At 42.4% G+C, this 22,279-nt stretch overlaps 1 protein-coding gene across 6 annotated transcripts in view; it reads left to right on the top strand.

Annotated features, from left to right (window-relative positions):
* The window catches only part of nlgn3a (neuroligin 3a), an 89,269-nt gene that overhangs the window by 57,500 nt on the left and 9,490 nt on the right, over positions 1-22,279 (top strand). For 3 of the 6 annotated variants that reach the window (XM_029512172.1, XM_029512170.1, XM_029512171.1), the window contains 2 exons: positions 8,567-8,578; positions 20,577-21,366. In XM_029512172.1, the coding sequence (XP_029368032.1) occupies positions 8,567-8,578; positions 20,577-21,366 (802 nt within the window). The remainder of the gene's footprint in view (positions 1-8,566; positions 8,579-20,576; positions 21,367-22,279) is intronic. The other 3 variants (XM_029512167.1, XM_029512168.1, XM_029512166.1) reach the window with 1 other exon arrangement.

Raw genomic sequence — 22,279 nt, 5'->3', positions numbered from 1 at the left:
CATCTCAGATTTGATTTGGCTGTTTGCTGAAGGGTGTCTGTGCATCTCAGGGTGTGAAAAGGGCCGATGCGAAAGGAGAGAATGGGGACACGCCTTGTCAGGTGCCGTATTCTTCCTCCCAGATTGACATGAGCGATAATTAAACCGGGGGATGCCATCTCCACAGAGCAAGAAGGTTTGTGTTTATTTAAGCTGACTACTCAGCTTTGTTGTCTGCCACATACTGTGGTCGTCATTGTGTGAAAAAAAGCAAACTGAAGTGGACTGCGTGGTATTTTTCAATCAATTTGAAAAAGGCAATGCGTTTGGCTTTGTGTAGCAGAGGAATGGTACTTGATTTTCACAAAACAAAGATTGTGAATTATGGACCAACTAAAATGGTGTACTTTCTTTTGAACTTTGAAATTGGAAATCGTTTCAGACAGCAAATACTTCTGTTGTTGTTGTTGTTGTTTTTTTTTTGTTGTTTGTTTGTTTGTTTTTTTTCTCTCCGCTTCCCCGCTTCTCAAGAGAAAATGAAGCAAAGCTGTATTGAGCACAAGGAAAAAAAGCTGCCTAGTGGAGTAATTTGAGGTGTGTGGGCATTATTAGTATAAAGATGACTTCACGGGGGTCAAATTGCTGGTTTGAGGTAACACTCTATAAAATAATATCCAGCTGGGCTGTCCATCAGCGGTAGGCAGCTTTACCTACCCCTAGCCACAAGAGAATAGAGGAATGAAGAATTGACAAATGGCCCGAAAACAGTGAAGGCAGTTCATTCAGGTAGTCCAGCCATCAGTCTGTCTCTGCTTGCAGCAGGTACTTGAGCCTATAAAGCATGGAGTTATAGGTGTTAAAGAGCCGAACAGCAGGTCAGAGAAAGAAGCAGGGGATAATTGAGTACTTTAGTAGTCCATGCCTCCATCAACTGAGTAATAGTTCAATGCATTACATATGCCTGTAGCCTCCCAGATTCACAACTCGACCGGTGGGTTTTGGCAGCTTGAGCGACATGTGGCACATGGGCTGTCTCAGCAATATTCTCCAAGACAATACAATGAGACCCATCTGGTGATGTATCGCTGAGATTGCTTTTGGAATCTAATCGGAGCTGATGAACGAGGTGACTACAGAATATGTCATCTGTTGATGACCTGCAGTCCCCGGTGAAGACGCTTGCAAGTCATTAGTTCAGGTAGATGCCATCTATGAATCATTCTTGATAAATCATTGTCAAGGGCACTGTCATACACCTCCTAATGGACAGTGACAGTCAGCCATGGTGGAGGGGAGGAATGGTGGCTGCAGCTCCTGGCTCTGGCCCGCCGTTGTTTGATCCTGTTAGGCTTTAGATCAATTAAACCAATAGCCGCATCATACTGCTGCCAGACCGTCTCGTCTGTTTCCTCTCTTGATTTGTATAATGACTTGATCGAAGGTCTAGTCTATCTGTCTGTCTGTCTGTCTGTCTGTCTCTGTCTGTCCATTGCACTTGCCTGGCCCTAATCTCTGAGGCATTTTCCACAGCGCCTTTCCCCGTTCCTCATAGCAGTTTCTTTCTTTTTCCAGTACCCACCCTCCTCCATGTCTCTCTTTCTTCTTCTCACCATGTCTCCCTCTCTCTGCTTCACTCTTTCTCTCTCTGGCACCAGTGTAAAGCATCCATTATAGCGCGATGCATGGGTGTCTGTGTGAGTGGGAGAGGGACTTGGCACTCCTCCTGCCCCACCTGCAGAGGAAGCACTGACAGCTGAGCACTGGGGGCTCATCTCTCCCCCTCCTCCTCCACCCATCTCCACATCTCTACTGACCTCCCTCCTCCTTTCACACCTTCTCTATCACTCCCACCCTCCCTTTTATTCCCTCCTGTTGCACACATAGTGGCCCAATTTCTGCTACCGCCTCACTAGCTTCCTTTACGATACTTTCACATTTCATCAATCGTTTCTTTTTCACTTTGTTTTCTCGTTTTGTTTCATTCTTTTATCTACTTGTATACTTTATTTCTACCCACGACTGTATACGTGTTTGTTCATTAGCTATTCACACCAGGCAACACAGCTGGTTAGATGTTAAAGCACGTGTTGTTAAATAAATTGTCTCTGTGTTTGTTACACAACGATGTAATTAGCTGAACTTTGCCCTTTGGTGATGACCATGAGCTCCGTGCTTGTTGTTGCTGACAGTTCACCTCTGCGGCTCGTAAGGTCAGTCTTTCAGTGCCAGTGCATCTGTTTATCTCTGCTGAGAGAAAAGCACTCAACGCCTCTGCATGAATAGCAGACGGATACTATGAAGCCATGCCATGCTTGAGATCGCCATCTAATTATTCAACTATTTCATAGCTTTGTATTATGCGGTTTAAAAACCTTACCTTCTGTATTGGCTGATGTTTTTGACACTTTCAAAGTTGTTCCTGAAAGAGCAACTTAAGTTTGGTATGACTGCTACTGTATATCCACACAGAGGGGAAAAGACTTGTTTGCTCCAAGATTATAGGCATCCAGGAATATATCATTCTGTTTACACAGAGACGGCTTTCCACAGTCGGAATGATTTGGAAGGAAAATTGTTTTTTCAATGTGTGATAAGAAGTGTGGCATAGGAAAAACATTAGTCCAATTATCCTTGTTGTAGGACTAAGATGCTGTCATTTGCTTGATGAGAGTCAATAACAATGTGCTATACAGAATAGAGTATAAGTTATGCCATCTGGGCCATCTTACACTAACACAAAGTACTCTGAGTGTACATTTTAACTACCCACTCTCTGTATGTGTGTGTGAGCAAGAAAAAGAGAATATGTGTACATGCTGTCACAAACTGCAGCCTCCCAACCAAGACATTCAGTTGTGGGCAGTGCAAATGCATTAGTCCTACAGTAGCTGTGAAATTTACATCGTCTGAGTACAATGAAATCCCCAATGAGAGGAACTTCAGCAAACATGCTGACATGCAGAATCCTCTACTATAAAGGGCCAACATTGTGCAACCTGACAAAAAGACTAAATCTTTAGCTCTCAAGCCTGCGAGGCTGTAATAGATTTTTAGCTTAGAGAGGTAGCATAAGCTATAGATCCTATTCGGTGGTAAAAGAGACTGACTCACCAAATCGGCTGTGAGAGAACAATGTTGCCAATGTGCTATTTCACCACTTGGAGACAGTTGTCTTCCTTATGTCGTATGTCGACATTCAAAGTTCATATTCAGCTAATGTGTGCGCTGAAAGGAAACTTTGTTGCTGCAGACTAATTGACACAACTACAGTGTAACTTTGACCTGAATGGAAACAAGCATCTGAATGTTATTATCACAGATCTAAGACTTTTGCATGCTTTTAACAAACTAGCTTGCGCATGTGACAGTGAATCATTCACACCTTACTCCAGACGAGAAAACTCAAAGGCGGTGTGAGAAACTGTCTGACATAGAAAGGTGTTAGAATTTAAATAGGAAAAAATAATACATATGCAAATGTCAGTGTTTTCTTTTGGACAATTTATGCACTGGCTTTCTTTGTCAGATAGACAATTCTACTGTTATCTGTTTGCAGCGAAATTCCTCAAAAATCCCAAGCTTGTAAAGCCATTAAAATATTAATAATACAATAGTTAAATATATCAGTCCAGAGTGGCTGACCTTAGAGATACAACACTTGGTGCAGCCACTTCACAGAAAAGGCCCTCCTGGGGCACCTCAAAGCCTTGATGTGTGGGACTTAAACATGTCTGACTGTGGGAACTGCACGATCACCACAACTGTAGCTACAGGGGACACGGATGTCATGTTCTTGTATTTTGATTTTTTGAATATTGGCTTGGTTGTGACCTAAAGGAGCTAAACATAAGATGTGTGTCTACTCTATAAGCCTGTTCCATTGAGATAAATGTGGAAAGAAAACGTTCATTATATCAGCCCCACAATTACATTTATTTGAGCATGGAGAGGCTTTAAAACTGTCTTTTCTTGTTAATGTTATGCCTTTATTTTACAAATCCTTAACATAATAATGATATGATTTTTTAATAATAATCATGAAACTATATAACCTTAGAAGAAAATATTGTAGCTTTAATTTAGTTGAGAATAATTTCACTAGTAGACAAGGAACAAGCAAACAAAAGCTTATACCATCACTACAATTTTTATGGAGGGTATAATTACAGACAACAAATGGGTCAACACACAAGAGTCTCACTGTTTTAAAGCAAAATGAGCTGATGCGACTGATACTGAAATCAAGCAACAACAAAACTGTTTTTTAGTGAGGGAATTGATTACGCTTTCTTAACAGCTGGAAGGCTTTTATTGCAAAGAGCTGAAAAAAGTGTATTCTGACGAGGCACACAAATGGGGCAGATCTGAATCCTTCGATCTGTTCAACTGTCTGTCTGTAAGATGAAGCATAAGTTAGAGTAATGAGTAAAACAAAACTCCCAGCGCGACACCTACGTTACCCACAAGGTAACAAATGCATTTTTCTTCAAAGCTGCTCATGATGAACAATTTAGTATCTGACACAGAAAAAGAAATTGCAGAGTGCTCAAAACTGTAGCCTATTTTCGCACCTAGGCACACCTGGCTAATTGCTGCAGAATATAAGTGGAAACTTTCCTCCCACCTGAGCTGTGACGCAGACCCACGTTCAGACCAGCCCTTCATTTAAAGCAAACTCCAGGGTCGACAGCTCAACGAGGAAAGGGCAGAACTCGGAATACAGGGAATAACGTATGATGAGCAGGTAAACTGGGTCTCAAATAGTAAAGATAGTCAACATTCACTGAATCTACAAATGCTGTTCCATCCATTTGGGGAGGGGGTCTGACACGGATGCAAGAAGGCTGGAACACCCAAAGGTAACACAAACAAACACAGGGAGGCCATGCCACACCACCAGAAAGGCCCCAGGACCAGGACTCAAACCCAGTCTACCCATATGTTGCATCATGTTGTTATAAAATGAAAAATAGGCATCACTTCTGAAAATGTCTCCTCATTTAACTGAATCCTCTTCGGAGAACATGCATCCTCCTCAGTGTTTTAGATGTTGACAAACCCATATGACACACAACTAATCTTGATCGATGCCCACTGTGAGCATTAATAACACTGTAGAAGATAATGAAATGTACTGATGCAACATTTCACAAAAGTCGCCATAACGATCTGCTTTATTCATAATGAAAGACAGCATGGCTTCTGCTGTTTTCCAGTCAGAAAAAAAAAAACTATGCTCAGGAGTGTTTACTTTCCAAACACAGAGCAGCACAGAGTGCTCATAAAAATGTCTGTGCTTGCCCAACGTGCTATTCTTAGGGTTTCCCTGAGAGCCACTATCTAATTGGAGCCCTGCTTGTCCTATTGGTGAAGCCCATATTCACACAGACTTTTTTATGAGGCCTGTGAGTGATTGAGATTCCCTGCCTGGGTATCTGATGCGTTTCTGCAGCAAGTCCCGGGACTCCCGCTCATCGGTGAGGGCTTCATTAGCTGGGAATGGGAGGTGGCAACAGAGAGAAAGAACAGCTGTTTAGCAAACCACTTGCATTGTTAGCCAGCCTTCTCCGTATGCCTAACTGCTTAAACCCGTCCCCTAGCTGCTAATAGAATGCTCATTAAGAGAGAGGAGGGAGACTCAAAGAAAGACAGCGACACTGTGCTGCATCCACATTGGTTTCGACTGTTCCTCGCTCTTCCTCTCCCTCCGGTCTCCATTAAAGAGCCGGGTAGAATAAACCGTCCCTCTGTGGATCAACTACCTATCCTTCCCACCTTGACCTCTGACTGTGACCTACTGGGAAAGTAAAGTGAAAAGAGTGTATGTACCCGAGTTCTCCTTGGAGACAGCCACCTGCCTGTGTGATAACGAAACACGCTCTTCACTTGAGATACAGAATGAAACAAGATTACAAAATCCCAAAGGGAAACATGGATGATGCCTTTTGCTTCAAACCCTGTAGAGAGAATGGGTTAGTTTGGAGCAGTTGTTTTGTTTTGTTTTGTTTTATTTTGCTGTTGTTGTTTGTTTTGTGAAATTTCCCCCAAGCATTACATGTAAAATTATTCAAACATTGTCAATTGTGCTGCTGCAATTTGTCAAGAACCCAACAGCAAAAGTCTGTTCTCTGTGTCAAAACTGATGAAGCTGGCAAGGATGAGGGAAAGCTGCGACATCAGAGATGCCACTGTGAATATCTGATGGTGTTCACTGGAACAGCCACAGATCAGAGCCCAAAACACTGCACCCCCATCAAAGCCAAAATACATCCCTGGCTGAAAAAGAGTTGCCCATGTTTGATTAAAATTCAAACAGGAAAACATGTTACTTCACTAAATTCACAGGACAGTTGCAAACATTCTCTATTCAGAAACGCAGGCAAACAAAGTGCACAGCGACATGGAGGAAGGGAAGGGAAGGGGGGGGGGGCAGCTGACAGAAATCAATGTGTGGTGGAACTGATATGCTCCTCCAAGCTATTTATGGTAAATAACAGCAACTGTGGACTCAGGAATGCTGCTCACTTAATATGAAATGTTCTCACCTGTGAATAACAATACCGTGTTGGTCAAATATGAAACAACAATGATAACAAGACAGTGCCCCCTTGTGCAAAACAGCTCTTGAAGCAATCCAAATAAAATAGAGTGGACACATTTATACATCTTCCATCTTTTCAATTAAGGATGGTGACTATAATGATTATATAATAACATAGTGACATATGAACTGTCAGAGAGCCAATGTTGCAAATCAATAAGCATGAACACTTTCTGTCAAATTGGATTTGTCATATAAATTTTGTGTCCATTTGGAAAAGTACCTTGATGTGTCAGGTATTTAATTTGATATATTATAGATGTTTATGTTGGGCTATTTCAGTTCTAAATGGTGTGTCTGTTTGGTCTGTCCACATACTCCATCACACCACTGTAATATGAATATGACTGTATAAATCTGCATACTGTGATAGGGAATTTTATTCATATTTTTCCATATATACAACCTTGTTTTAACATTTGAAGTTGGGACTGTTCATTTGTTTATTTAATCTATATCGCTTTATGGGCTACTCCTCTGTCTGTGAAAAGTGAAGTGTGATGTGGTTGAAACCGAGCAGCTAGAAAGGAAGAGTTCAGCAACTTTAAAAAGTTATCTCTTATGTCTGATGCTGATAGTCCGTCCTGACATAGAGTATTTTATTCCCTGACCACAGTGGAGGTGATGGCAGCGACAACGCAGAGCCTGTGGGACTGACACTGATGAAATATGCTGTCATCCACAGAATTACGTTTTCTGTACAAAAGACACTGGGGGGTTCTTACTACATTATTTCATTTGGCAGAGACCCATGCATACATTAAAACTGAGAGCAATTGTGCAAACATCTTATTTCTAGATTTTGGATATATGAGAATTAGAACACCACAATACGGCAGCCATTTTGACTGACACAGCAGGAAAAGTAGAGGTGTTACTAATGCCATTAACAATGTTCTGTTCTATTCAAGTGTCACAGTAAGCCATGACAGTGTGACAGTGATCCAGCAGGCTCAATATCAGGACTCTGAAACAGAAGCAGCTAAGTGGATTCAGCCATCATTAATTTTATTACTTACACCTTTCCTTCTGCCTCATGTCAAACGGTCTCCTATGAATGGAGGTAATTGTACAGACCCAATGTCAGTACCACCTACCCCATATGCTCTGTATATTTATATATACCAATATGGGGAGAAGGCTGTAATTGTGATAGTTCAAATCCCATTTGATGGCCATGGCAAGAGCTCAAGTTCAAATTTCTAATCTGGGTGACTCAGACCTGTGTGGCATCTCTTTATGTGATGATGGAAGCTGACAATGACACATTCTATAGTAATGACAATAGGCTTACCAATGCCACTCTGAATGTGCGCTGGAAAAGAATGTCTGTGGGTGAGATATGTGTCAAGTGTTGTGACGGTAGTTGCTGCTGAAGATGTGCTGGCTTGACATTGAGAAAGGAGAGCGTGCCAATATGCAGCCAAACTGATAGACAGGCACATTCATTGCAGCCTAACATGGTACAGGAGAAATAAACTTACAGCACACACACATTCACACACAGAGCTCTAGCAGGTCCAGACCCAAGGGTATGAGTGTCATTAAAGTTTGGCCTGGGTAAACCCCACTCACCTCATCTCAGCACCGCACACACAAATACACACGCGCACAGGGCCAGTGTGTACATGTAGGACCACATACTCTCCCACTGCAGGGTATGCCATGTGGTTACAGCTGTGTGCCTACTGGCACTGGCAGCAAGAGACACAAAACACAGAAGAGAATATAGGGGAAGATATAAGAATGGACAGATTGCAGTGGAAAGCTTGTTACCATGGAAAAAAAAAGTACAAAACATGAGGAAGTAAACTGCGTCCACTCTCTCTCATAGCCATAATATTATTTCTTCTCTTTTTCTATGTCCTTTCCTCCTCTGCCTACTGCTTGGTTTGAATGTAAAAGACTGATAATCTGAAGAGTGACCGCTGAGGCGGAAAGGCAGCTATCGAATGCCTTTCTTACTTCAGCGAGGCAGTCACACAGGCAGCACGAAAAGTTCACCAGAACGGAGGAGTGTATACACACACACGGACCCGCACAACATAAGCAAATAGAATGACGACAGCGGGCACGGTCATATGCACACACACACACACACACACACACACAAACACAAACAGAAACACACACAAATAAATAGTGAATGAGGCTGCCAGGGTGGGGACGCATCGTTCCTCACCATAGCTCAGCTCACAGCTCTCTGCCCTTGTGCCAGAACCTCGGTCTGTCACTCTTCGTTTTACTCCCTGCACCAGCACTGTAAGCAGCCAACACAATTTGGGGTATTGAGGTGGAGAAGACACTGTCCACTACTACCCATTTGGCCTTTTCAGAGCTTGACAGGGAGGACCGGAGGTAAAAAATACATTGCATTCTGTCCTGCCAAAATTGAAAACTGGCTGGAGTAACACTGTGAAAAGGGGAATGTATATAGTTGTTGTTGTTATTAGGTCGGTCGTTCTGAAATGAGTTTGACACTGAGCCAGACATTGAGATGTTTTCTGTCACTCTGTGACTTTTTTGTTGTTTGTTTGTTTCATAAGAAACTCAATATGATGCATTAGTGTTCCAAATGTAGACTCTGTAATAGATATTAATTAGTTGTCCATTACAGTTTGTGACACTATCAATCTGTTATCAGCCTGCTACGCCGATGACTGGAATTAACTGTCACATCTAAATATCAGCCAAGTCATCGCCATGCTTTATTGCCTTCATTACAATATTCAGTTCTTAAATTGTATCCTCATGAGATTGGACAGTAACCAAGGCGTTGGCAAACACTACTGCGAAAGATGGATGTCATGTCATGTTTATCCGTGCAAAGTGAGTAAATATCAAAGTAAATGTCAGTGTCAGTATCAAACGCCTTAAAAGGAACAAAAATCTGTTGTGGATTTGAGGAAATAATGGGAGTGTAGCCATATCATCTCCTTAGGTTCATGTATATTTGATAGGGCCTGCCAGATGTGGCCTTGGATGTGTGGATGTGTATCAGCAGCCAATCTCTCTCACTGAGCTCACAAAAATTAGATTTCATCTCAGGGCCCAAATCTAATACACAGGGTTGAATTTACTCACAGTTGCAAAGCATCGTAAGCCAATGTGACCCTATAGAAGGGTGGCAGAGCTGCACAAAATACAGTTAAATGAAAATGCTTTGAGCAAACTGTTCTGCCATTGAATCTTCTTATCTATTGTTTGGGTTTAAATTCCCATCCAAAACACTGGCAAAACTACAACTGCCAAAATGTTGAAAGCCAAACAGAATAATTTAAAAATGTCCTGTTCTCTTAAGGTCAGTAAAAATCCAATTGTTGTTGAATATTTGTCTGACAAATGTGCATCAGAAAAGGAAAAACTTGTCTTCAACTTCAGTGAGGAACGTGAATTATTTTTTGATCCCAGACAGAAAAAGCTCAGTGTTGGAAATTGAATTTAGCTGAAATAATTTCAGAGCTGTTGCATTGAACTTTGGAATGGAGGAATGCCATACATTGGAAATGAAACAGCTGCACGGGCGACCAAGTGTATTGAGATTCCTGTGTCTTCCTAGCAAGGATTGCAAAGTCACAGTTAGCAATCTTCCTATGCAGAGAGCCTTTGCTTGCATTGAATACTCACCAGGGACAATAGCACCCACTGAGGAGCTTTTTATTTATTTATTTACTTCTTTCTTTTCTTTTCTTTTCCTTTTTCTTTTATCCTCCCATGACCTCCCATTTCTTTTCCTCCTGCCTCTGACACAATGAGAATAGATGTTAGCATCTTAGTTCATCCATATGTCTGTCTGTTTGTCTTGCTAAGATATATTTTATACTTTGTGGAGCAGATAAATCTGTAGTCAGCACCTTTTTGTTCAGAGGAGGCAGAAATGAAGTTCTTCAGATTGATGAACCCTTCGGTCACCACATTTTTAATCTCTGTTGCAAAAGTCAACATCTCAGCAACTGTGTGTATTTCCTAATCACAATAAAAACATTTGAATGGATTGATTTAGATTCATTTTGCAGCAGATCGATGCACAGTGGCCAAATGCTGAGTTCAGATAGGCTGCACAAATAGCTCTTAATTGTTGGGATTACCAGTTGACTTGATTTGTTCGAGTAGATATTCGCAGAGCCTTTACCGCGGATGGAACCATTCCAAGCTTTTTTTTAAGGCAGGACATGTCATAACCCAATTTTCTCAACGTCCACTTACAGTAAGTGGCCATGGTGGCTCAAGAGTCTGCCACAGTAATTGACTCAATGGGAGTTTACAGTATGAAGCATGATGCAGCGGGAGGCAGGCATAGTGCTCTCCAGGGATGGGCCGTAGTGACAGTGCTGCTTTCTCTCCACAAGCACAAAGACACAAAAATGTCAAATTAATACACAAAAGGCAGCATCCTGCTTCTGAACGGGTAATTCCACATTCGGGTCCTGGGATCATGATCATAGCCCTGTCCCATCCCAGACCTGAGTTTCGCTCTCAATCTTTAATGTGAGCGCAAGAATGAGGGGCGAGGCAAGGGTGCTACATATCCATCCTATTTTTGTCTGTTGTTTGCATGGTGTGCCGCCTTGAATTAGACCAAGCTTGTGTGGCTCCTGGCTGCAGGGCTACTGGCACAATGGGCAGAGCAGAGAATTGTGGTGTCAGACGCTGTGAGAGAGGAACACACAGTGATAGAGGCACAGCTAGAAGAATATGTTTACCTTGTTGGAGCCCGCACCCAGCTGGGCACATTTATGCCTGGTACAGTAGTTAATCACCTTGGATGCTGCTGTTACCGGTGTGACCACTGACCCTAAGAGGGATCAGTAATAGGGGGAGTTTTTCTAATAGAAGAGCACTATAATTTCAAGTGGGGCAGAGAAATTACAGCACATCAAGGGGAGTGTTTTTTTCTTTTTTCTTTTTTAACAACTTCGCTGGTTCTGGTTCATTAATGGTGGTTTAGATTAAAAGAGTTGTTGATGTTCTTGGTCCAAAAAAAAAAAAAAAAAACAGTTTGCTGCCTACTAGGTGCTCTGTGTGAGGTGCTTAATGAGCTTCCTGAATTATGAGTGTGTGTTTGTGAGTGCGTGTGTTTGTACATGCTTGTATCATTTATGTAGGTGTGTTGTATATAACATTGCACGCTGCCTGTAGGCATTTTCTGTGTAAGCTGGAGTAGGATTTGACTTCCCAGGAGAAACAGTAGATATTTAGAGAGATGTACATGTGCAGCCAAGCCATCATGTTTATGTTATGTGTGTGTGTGTGTGCGTGTGTGTGCATGAACGCCATGCACATTGTTTTTTTTGTGCGTGAGCTACAATCAGATGTAATCACGCACGTATCCTATTCTGAACCAGACTCAAAGGCTTGTAAGCCAGTCATCTACTATACTGAAAGGCTGTGAAAAGGGCTAGGGTAAGCAGTAAGCTTCCACCCACCTCCTGCTTTTAACCGGGATGTGCGTATCCATCTCAGTTTCACCTCCCATACCCCTACAGCTCACAGCTAATTTGTTTCTGCAAGACTTAGGCTCTTAGACTGAGGTTTCTCCATCTCCCTCTCTTTCCCTCTCCCTCCCTCTGTCACTCTTTCTTTCCGTCTTTGCTCTGAATCCCTCTGATTCCCCTAAGGGGGTGTACACCCCTTGTGATAATTTGTCTGTCACAAACGCAACTGCGCCCTATCCATGGCTTTCTTTGGCCCAAAAATGAGTTTCAGCTATCCCATCTGGCTGTCAGAGGCAAGATGTCGCCAAGAATAGAAGCTTCCCATCCTTCCACATTTCATGGTTGAATTGTCATATTTGTGTGTGACTTATATCTTTGACCCTCCCATGCTAGATGTGTTTTACATTTGATTTGTACTTGTGGAGCTTTACATTTGGGAGCCAGTGCACTCTTTGTCTCCAGCTGTCACTGCTCACTGCTTTGTGTCCCTTTTACAGTACAGATGGGGTGTAAAACATGGTGCATATATTTAGAAATAACAAGAGTCAGATGTTTTTCAGTGTTACTACACAGATTACACTTGCAAACCTCTCCCACCCCTTTCTGTGGGTGCTAAAAGCAGTAATCATTTCTTCTCAGCACAATGAACTGAAATCTATTTGTGGACACAGTAGGAGAAGAGAGAGGAAATCAGAAAACATCTTTAACAACTTGTCTCATCTAATGAGATTAGCAGAGCTGCTTACACAGTCATGACATGGAGATACACACAGATAACCCTGTAATAACTCATTATTCTTCCCCTTTCCATGTCGACGCCTAGTCAAGGCTCCCTGACAGTGTGTGTGTGTGTTGTTGTTGTGCATATACAGCTATCAGGCCAATCTAGGCACTGCAGCAGTGCGGAGTGAGTCGGGTGAAATCCGCCTTGAAAGCCAGAGCACAGAGAGCGCTAGAAGTAGAAGGACACAGAGATAGCCTTCTCCGCTTTTCAGAGGCTGCAGCATTAGTGACACATGCATGAGTGAAAATGGAAAAATTCACCGTGCAGGCTCTCTGTTTCTCTTGGTTTTTTGGGAGGCTGCAGGGGGAGAGAAAGACAGACATCAATTCAGTACGTGCACATGCATGCATGTGTAGTAAAGGAAATGCACAAATAATGTCCCAAAAAATACAGGGAACGGTTGAATAATTTGCAAGTGCAGAAAAAGTGATGTAACATCAACAATAGCAGAGTATTTTTCAGTGATTTTTCCTTCCTTTGTTAAAACTTTCCCCAGACAAGAACTTTTTTTGGTAACAGTTGGCCTCATGCAAGATGTAATTGTACATTCAAGTCATTCTTGAGAAAAATGACGGAACTTACAACAATTTTGTCTCTCATCAGTTTTCACATATTCACAATTTGCTCTTTGGTACAAACAAAATTCCCAGGTGGTAGAAGAAAAAAAAAAACATACTTGTGCATGTGAAAGAATTTGCAGTTAAATATGCTACACAAATATTCTGTTCACTCCATTATCATAATCATTACCACAACTTTACTCAGACATTTTTCAAGTTTGAGTATTTTTACAGTCATATTTTATCAGAGCAGCTTATACATTTCAGTATTTGTAAGGGATATTCCCTCTCTCTCGCCTCAGTGTCTTCATGAAGATCCCTTTCCAGGATCCAGGACCTACTGTAAGCTGTAATATTCTCTGGTCTAATATCTCAGTGACTGTCGTCCTGTTGACCATTTTAGTCATTGACAGCTGTGGTTTATAAAGATGGTTTTTATCATTTTACTTATAGAAGTCTGACCCATTTCTGTCACAGCACAGCACTGCTCCAATGACACATCAAAGACGGATGCACTAATAACATTTGCTAATTGTTTTGAATCCTCTAATATGAGTTCTGACTCCATTAAATGGTGATGGGTTATTTTAGGGGTGTTGATTGGGTAAATGATCAAATCTCATGACACGCACCTCCTTTGTATTCATCAGTCTGAAATGAGCCATTCAGTTTTTGTAATTAGGAGAGTATCGTGAATTCAATACTCACATGAGCAGAGATATGGCAAGATTTGAATTTTTCTTATAGAATTTTCAGAGAACTTAGAGCAAAGTTTCCTCAGTCACAAAGTGTCAGCTACACAAAAAGACTCTACTCTTTGATTCTTTCATCTATCAAACACGTATTAACACATTTCTGGCAATGGCAAAGCACTTAAAAGCTGCTCTAACCTTCACTTAAGTGTCATAAGAGGGTTCTTAGTGTGTGGGTGCGTGCCTATCACTGTATCGCTTGTGAAACCATTTGTGGGCACCATAACTTGATCTCATTGGATTTTCAAACTTTCACAGAAATAGCAGTGTTATACAGTTCGGAGCACTAAATCCAATTTGTGGTATTAGACAATACAACACAGAAGCAGCAAAAACTTAAGCTAATCACAGTGAAGTAGTTTTTTTTATTTTAGTTTAATCTGCTTTCCTACAAATGATGACACTCGCTAATCTGGATGGTGCAGTAAACCCAGGCCATGCCCAAACCTGGGCTGAAGCAAAATTGCGGAATGCATTTTGACTCATATGTGGTGTGCATGCCTATGATTAGCAGCCAAATTGGTGATTTGAAAGAGGAGCGGTGGCCCTGCTGTTCTGTGCGTGCAGACGGAAGCAAGCCAGGGTGTGTGTGATGATGAGCCCTCGAGTGTGTGGTATTGACCAGTGGCTGTCACGTCGTGATTAGTAGGAGATATCACACTCGCCGGGCTCAGATGCACATTGATCCTGGAACCTGGGTATAGCCTGTCAATGGGGTCATTTTTATCCTCTGCTCACCTCCTCCGCTTTTGCCTCCTGCTATTTCTGATTTCCTGTCCTTTGCTTCACTCGTAGCTTCATCTTCCCTCTACCTTCCTCTTGTCTCTCCTCCTCTCTTCCCATCTCTCCTGTGTCTCATCTGTTCTGCTTCCCTCCATCCACCCTCATGGATCAAACCCTTTATCTGGCCTAAGCCACAGCATGCAAACAAACAGTCTCTGCAGAGGCTGGAACAGAAGAGCAAAAGCTTCAAACAATGTTATATGGGACTGGTATGAAGCATGTCTCACACTGATAGATGAAACCACTGGCCCTTCAGATCCTGTCTCTTTATGGACATAAAGACTCATGAGGAAGACAGTCATTCTGTTTCAAAGTCCACTGCTCTTCACTTAAATATGGCTACAACACCTCCTGGGATGTAAGACTGACTAAAGGTTTGTAGAAATCAGGAAAAGATGCATTTCTCCATTCTGATTCATGCAAAACAAAGCAGTTGGTTTTGGGGAGAAAGAAGCCTGTTCTTTGGCAGCTGTCCTGTTGGATGATCTGTTTTGAAATTGAGTCCAGAGTAAAGCTGGTTCTGAGGAAATACATGAAGCCAGGTAATAATAACAGTTGGAGCCATGACAGAGCAAGACAATAAGTCCTGCATGCAAACAATCATTAGTGCTGTTCCATGTCATGTTTAATTTTTAATGTTTAAGCAAACAACCATTGCACACAACTTTATTCAGATTTGAACGCACACACGCACACGTATTGCCTCAGTGCTTTTGTGCCTTTACTTACAGTACTTCCCAGTAGCCTGAGGGAAACCAGGAAGTGTATTTAATGACTGCATGAGCCTGAAATATCTGCACCTTACCATCTTCCTGTTTCTGTCAGTGATCTGAAGATGACAAGTTCAATGTTGGGCAAAAATTTTAATGGAACAGAAAAACAATGTAGGTGTTGTTTCAGGGCTGCCAGACCAATGTGAAATTATCCATGGACTAATGTATGATCAGACCAGAGGCACTTGTGTTTAAGTGGATGCAGCCTGTGGTACTGCAGGCTGTAGCCATGGAGACGGCTGCTTTAACCCAGTGTTATGTGACTGCAAGTGGCCAAGAATGCACAATTAGGCAAATGTTAGAAGCAATTATCTTTTTGGCTTGCTTTAAATATTTCAGATGGGAATGAACCTCTCCTTATATATTTGCTAAAACAGTAACACAGTGAATCCTCACAAGTAGATGAGTGGTGAGAAAAAGCAGCACCAAGAGAGAGAAAGAAAATAAGAGTCCTACTGAGATGCAGCACGAGAGGCAGCGCAACATTTATTGAGTGTGTCCAACTGAGCTGTAGCCTAGTTTGACTGTAGTGGAAGAGAAATGTTTGCAAGGACGGGGGGGGGGGGGTTTGTCCAGCGGTCTGTGGAGATTTGCTTACAGTGAAGAGATGGTGGAGGTAAGATAGCTCAAAGGATTCAGGCTCTGCTGAATGCAGGCTTATGTCTAATAATCAGCAGGGAGGGACTCGCCATGGTCCTTTAGAAAAGGAGACAGGGAGAGTGTGATACAGACAGACAGACAGAAAAACAGGGCAGAGGAAAGATTGAAGGCGGGAAAGACACAAGTACAAGATCTAGCAGGAGTTGTAGCAGGAGACAGAAAAAGATATGTCCCTGTGGCCACGTTACTCCTCTCTTGCGATGGCTTTTATGCATATGAGAAGAATTTAGATAAGCTTCTGCTGCTTTACATATTTTCACCCCATTAGCTCTTAAAGTCATGTGGAATATTGTTAAGAAAACGAATTAACAACCTACAGAATAGGACTCAGCCAATCCAAACTTTCAAGGACATATGATAGGATGTGTCATTAACGTTGTTTTAATAAAAAGATTTTTTTTTTTTTTTTTTTTTCATCTGGGTTGCATTGTTAAGGTTGTAGAGGGTTTGCAGGAATAGATTTTAGCCACATTTATCTGAGGGACAGACTGCTAAAACTCACTGCTTGATCCTTCAGTGACTTTGGTCAGCTGCTCCAGATTTCAAAGGACAGATTTTCATGGCACTTGCTGGGATCACCACCAAGAGAACATCTTTGTTCATTAACATGGACTCAAAACTGACACGTGCCCATATATGTCGCGTAATCCATAAAAGGTGATCCCAAGCAGAGTCATCACTCTGCAGTTATGCAGCATTGAGTTATAAATATCAGGATTTCATCCATTTTGCAGCTGTCAAAACGTGGCATAAATTTGCCACTGTTTGTTTGAGCCTGTGGATGGGTATGTGAACGGCTCTTTAACTTATGCAGTGGCCATCAAACTACCAAGGTCAAGGTCCCGCCCCTCCCCTCACCATCAACGGTAAATTATCTCTGCAGGACACTCCGCCAATTCAGAATCCAGGGCCTGAACCATGTGCCCATTTAACAGGTGTCTAGTGAGGGGGCAACACAGTCGAGATTGGCACACAGCGGCTCAGAGACGGCTGCAGAGCAACGCAACAGCACTTTAGCGGGGGCCCAATGAGTGATTACCTCGGAGCTCCAGTCATAATTCTGCATGACCTCAATCTGCCAAAAACGCTATGCTTTGATGGATTTGCTCACAGTTTTGGTGTCGGGTTCGCACATGTTAAACACAAGGCAGATAATGATAGGGCTATCTGTTGCTTTTACAAAGTAAAACATGCTGGATATGAATGTGACACACATCTTGATGACATTGCATCATGGTCTCCCTCTTTAATTTGTCTGGATATTGAGTGAGGAAATGTTCACTTCACAGTTGTCAGAATAGATACTGAAGAGAAAACAATGTCACAAATGGTTAACCCTAATAATGATGATGCCTGTCGTTTGCCACACCATTCATCATTAGTCCGTCTTATCAATCAAAGTCAACACAAATCCATGTGCACTCACTGAGACACACACACACACAAGCTACACCTCCCAGGATGGATAATTAGTGGATTCCCTCAGTGGGTGATAGAGCCTGCTCTCTTCTTTACTCTTTCTCTGACCTTCCCCAGTGAGCTTCTTTGCACAGTGGGGCTCATCACATGCAGCTCTAATACATATTTATTGGCCCGGTGACAGCTCATGGGTGCTGGATTTATATGTTTCTCAACAAACAATATTAAATCCTCGGTCACTCGTCATCCCTTTCATCAACCAAAGCACTGAGATAAATCAAATAGTGTCAACCTGGCTGCAGCCTCCTCAGCAGCTGGCCATCTGCAGGTTTAGGTGTGCCGACAAACACGGGAACAAGCCTTGGTTGCATTCGAGCTGCTCTCCTCAATTACAATAAATGGATTTGATATACTTATGTCTGTCAAATTGCCTTGGCCATCCCAGGTACTGCTCTCCTGGCAAACACTTTCCTAGAGCAACTTCTGATCAAAGACATTTAGAAAGTGGCTGTGCCATTGCTGGGGGCATTGGGATTCAGGACAGTTTCCCTGCACCATGACTGGCTGTGTTTGCACAGCACCATTTGAGTTGAGATGTGAAGAGAGGCAATACCACTAAAGGGTAAGGGGAGAGAGAGGGAGGGAAGAGCAGGGAGAAAAGGAACGGGTGGCAGGATTAAGCCCCCTGCCCCAGCCCCCACCCTCTGTGTTAGAGCGGCCATCTTTTCTCTTATGGCTGCTCCACTAATGCTTTCAAGTGGGTGAAAACCTCGACATCTGCTTCTGCACCCCGGGACATGGCACAGGCCATGGTCCTGCAGAGATGCACAACCACAGGACAGCTCAAAGGGCCAGCGTCAGGGCAAGGCTGCAAGGAGCTGATCGTCTTATACACATTAAACGAGGCACATCATGCAAAAACGCAGAAAAGAAACTCTGATTTTATTCTAATCGGGCTAAAACAAAAATTTATACTCAGCCATGAACTGAAAACATCACTATCAACAACCACTCTCAAACCCAAAAATTATTGTTGAAATACAAAAATTATGGCTTATACTAGTAAACACACCCAACACAGAAGCATTTCACAGTTCACTCACCCAGACACATTAATTCTACTTAGTACTTGCGAACAAATAAATGTAAATAGCTCTGTAAATAAACACTTCATCTTCGCCAAGAAGAAATAAGCCCCCCGCCGCCTCTGATTAAGACTACCAAAGTGATATATCTGGCAGTTAACTCAGCTGTTTACCTCATAAACACAAAGACTTGAGCACAGCCACCCACACTGACACTGAAATATTACAAACCGAGAGTGTCTGTCTGTGTGATTCTCTGCTGGTCGTTGTGGGTTTAATGGAGAATCATCGAATTGTGCTTTTTTATGCAAAGCCATTCTGGGAGTTTCATCCGTTGTGTTTTTCAATATTATGAGTTCAGAGGAATCTCTTGATTCTGTTAGTGTGGTGACACAAACCATAAACACAGCGTGGCCCACTGGTAGGATCTTTGCATTCGACTTCTGTAAGATGTGAATTGGAAATTCCTATCAGATGGACAGCTAAGTGGTGCTATCAGTGCAGCCGGAGCTACGTATTGACAGAAGTGTGAAGAAGGCCAGCCCAAGAGTGAGAAGAAGAAGTCATGGCAACTTCTCTTTGGAGGTCTTTTTTTTTTTTCCTCAAGTGAGGACGCAATTCAATTATTTTGGAGGAAATTATTGTTATTTGGGATCTGTTCCTTTTGTTGAAAAGTCATTTCAGATTTTCTTCATACTGCACTGCATCTGAAATGTAATTTGGTTGGCGAGAACACCCGATGAGACTTGTCGATTTGTTCTCCTTGGTTTCTGATCCTCCTCGACCCCCAAACGCCCGCTCACCCACCCACACACAAACACCTATGTAGATTCATGTGGCCTGTTGAGGCTTAGTGCAACATGTGCCTATTTCTGTATATCACAAGCAAGACACTGGTCTGTTGCTCACTTTCGCCTGCTTTTATTGTGTGCCACCAGGTTTCATTTTGTTGCTGGATGAAAATGTGCAGCGCCGTTCCCACTGCAAATGTAGGGAGTAGGAGTCTAGTTTTATTTTTAAGCAATCCACCCACAAACAACTAAAGAATTTAGTGATCTTTCAGGTGAAAAGAAAAAAAGACTTCACTAACACAAGGCATAACTGATACGGAGTACACGCGTGCGTGTGCATGTGTATTATAACCGCAGATAGGAGAACCTCTGTGTATAATTTCCGTGTTTGAGGTTCATCCAATTTCAGATACCTTGGAAAGTGCATTAACAGAAGCAAGGCACAGGGTTCATTTAGTCAAAAACAGTTAAATTGGGCTTGTTCTTCATTTCAGACGTGAATAGGAATTTATATATTTTATGGTTTTTTGGTCTTCCTTCCCAGTTTCGATGTATACACTGTTGGCAACAAAATCCAAAGAGCCACAATGGCATCTGCTGCAGACAAACATATAGGGATTATTACAGAATGAGTGTATAGAGATGGATCGAAGAAGGGAAAATGATAGACAGAGAGCTGATTCCGTCCTCTGTCTGCGAGCTGTCGGTGGGACCAGGCCATCTGCACATTCATTATCACAGCCATGATTCCATTATTGTTCTATGCGGCAACAAGGACTCTTTTTCTGTCTGGCTTTTGTTATTCTTATCATCTGTGTAGCTGACAGCCCCCTTTTGATCATGGCGGCAAAAAAATTAACAACTATCATGTCGTATAACACATAACTGAGTTATCCTCTGTTATATAATGATAGAGAGAACATCATCCTGTCTTCTCGCTGTGTCCTTGTGCAGGTCTGTTCCACAGAGCCATCATTCAGAGCGGGTCAGCCCTCTCCAGCTGGGCAGTAAACTACCAGCCGGTCAAGTATACCCGTCTTCTTGCAGAGAAGGTTGGCTGCAATGTCCTGGACACCTTAGACATGGTGGACTGTCTGAGGAAGAAGAGCTCCAGGGAGCTGGTGGAGCAGGACATACAACCAGCAAGGTACCACGTGGCCTTTGGACCTGTAATTGATGGCGATGTTATCCCAGATGACCCAGAGATCCTGATGGAGCAGGGCGAGTTCCTCAACTACGACATCATGCTAGGGGTTAACCAGGGCGAAGGACTGCGGTTTGTGGAGAATGTGGTCGATTCAGAGGACGGCGTCTCAGGGAATGACTTTGATTTCTCCGTGTCAGACTTTGTGGACAGTCTGTATGGGTACCCAGAGGGCAAAGACACGCTGAGGGAGACCATCAAGTTTATGTACACAGACTGGGCAGACAGAGACAATCCCGAGACAAGGCGCAAGACATTGGTAGCTCTGTTCACCGACCACCAATGGGTAGAGCCATCGGTGGTGACGGCTGATCTCCATGCTCGCTATGGCTCACCCACCTACTTCTACGCCTTCTACCACCACTGCCAGAGCCTGATGAAGCCCGCCTGGTCTGACGCTGCCCACGGGGACGAGGTGCCCTATGTTTTTGGAATTCCTATGATTGGTCCTACTGACCTTTTCCCCTGTAACTTTTCAAAGAATGATGTTATGCTCAGTGCTGTGGTGATGACCTACTGGACCAACTTTGCCAAGACTGGGTGAGTAAAATAACTCCAACTTTGATCATTTATACCAATCAGTCATGGATATCATTGGGATTTGATCAATACTGATACTTTTATTACACATGCAAAACAGTTAGGTGCTGCAAAAACACAAAAAAACATTTGAGAAGAAATAGCACACACTTTAAAGCATAGTCGCATGAATACTGTTAAGAGGACTATCAAAACAGTGAAGGTTTTTCGCCCAACTTGATGAAAACATCTTGAGCGGTTCGGGGTGATGGTGCTTCTCACGAACCCCAGCTGGGGGGGAAATGACTGGCTGCATGATGGTTGTTATCCACAGCTGTTATACAGATTGGGTTAGTTTTGGTTTGTTTGGATGATATTGTTGTTTGGTGGTTTTTTATTTGGCTTGCTACAGTAGGTTCACTTTTCAGAATACTGGAAATCAACAAATCCATAAGGAAAACTAAAAATGCCAAAGATTAAATAAATAAATGAATGCTGTTGAATAGAATTCTGTTTATCAATGTGGTTTAGATATTGATTGCGGCAGTTTTACAGGCAATCAGGACCCACTACCAATGTGAAGTGGTTTAAATTTGTTTAAACACAAGTACCACTTCAGATGAAAAAGCTGTTTGTCTCAGGTAATACATAGCAGCATCACAACATATTCAAACATGTAATTTGCTACTCTTTTAAATTAGCTAAACAACAGAACTTTCAAATTAGTAAAACCAGTGATCACATAACTGCTCACTTGCCAGGTTATTAATAGAAAGTAGCATAGAGACACTCTATCTCGGTCCTATTTAAAGTACTTCTGTGCTACAGAAAAGACACAGAGGGGAAATGGAAGTGCTATAATGGATATTATGGGGCAAAAAAGACATTTTTCAATTGACTTTTTTTTTTTTACCTGGACTTGCTGGATTTCAGC

This window comes from Echeneis naucrates, chromosome 10 (assembly GCF_900963305.1).
Source record: "Echeneis naucrates chromosome 10, fEcheNa1.1, whole genome shotgun sequence".
Classification (NCBI taxonomy): domain Eukaryota; kingdom Metazoa; phylum Chordata; class Actinopteri; order Carangiformes; family Echeneidae; genus Echeneis; species Echeneis naucrates.
The sequence above is the reverse complement of the archived record's forward strand: the minus strand, read 5'-3'. Positions and strand labels throughout refer to the sequence as shown.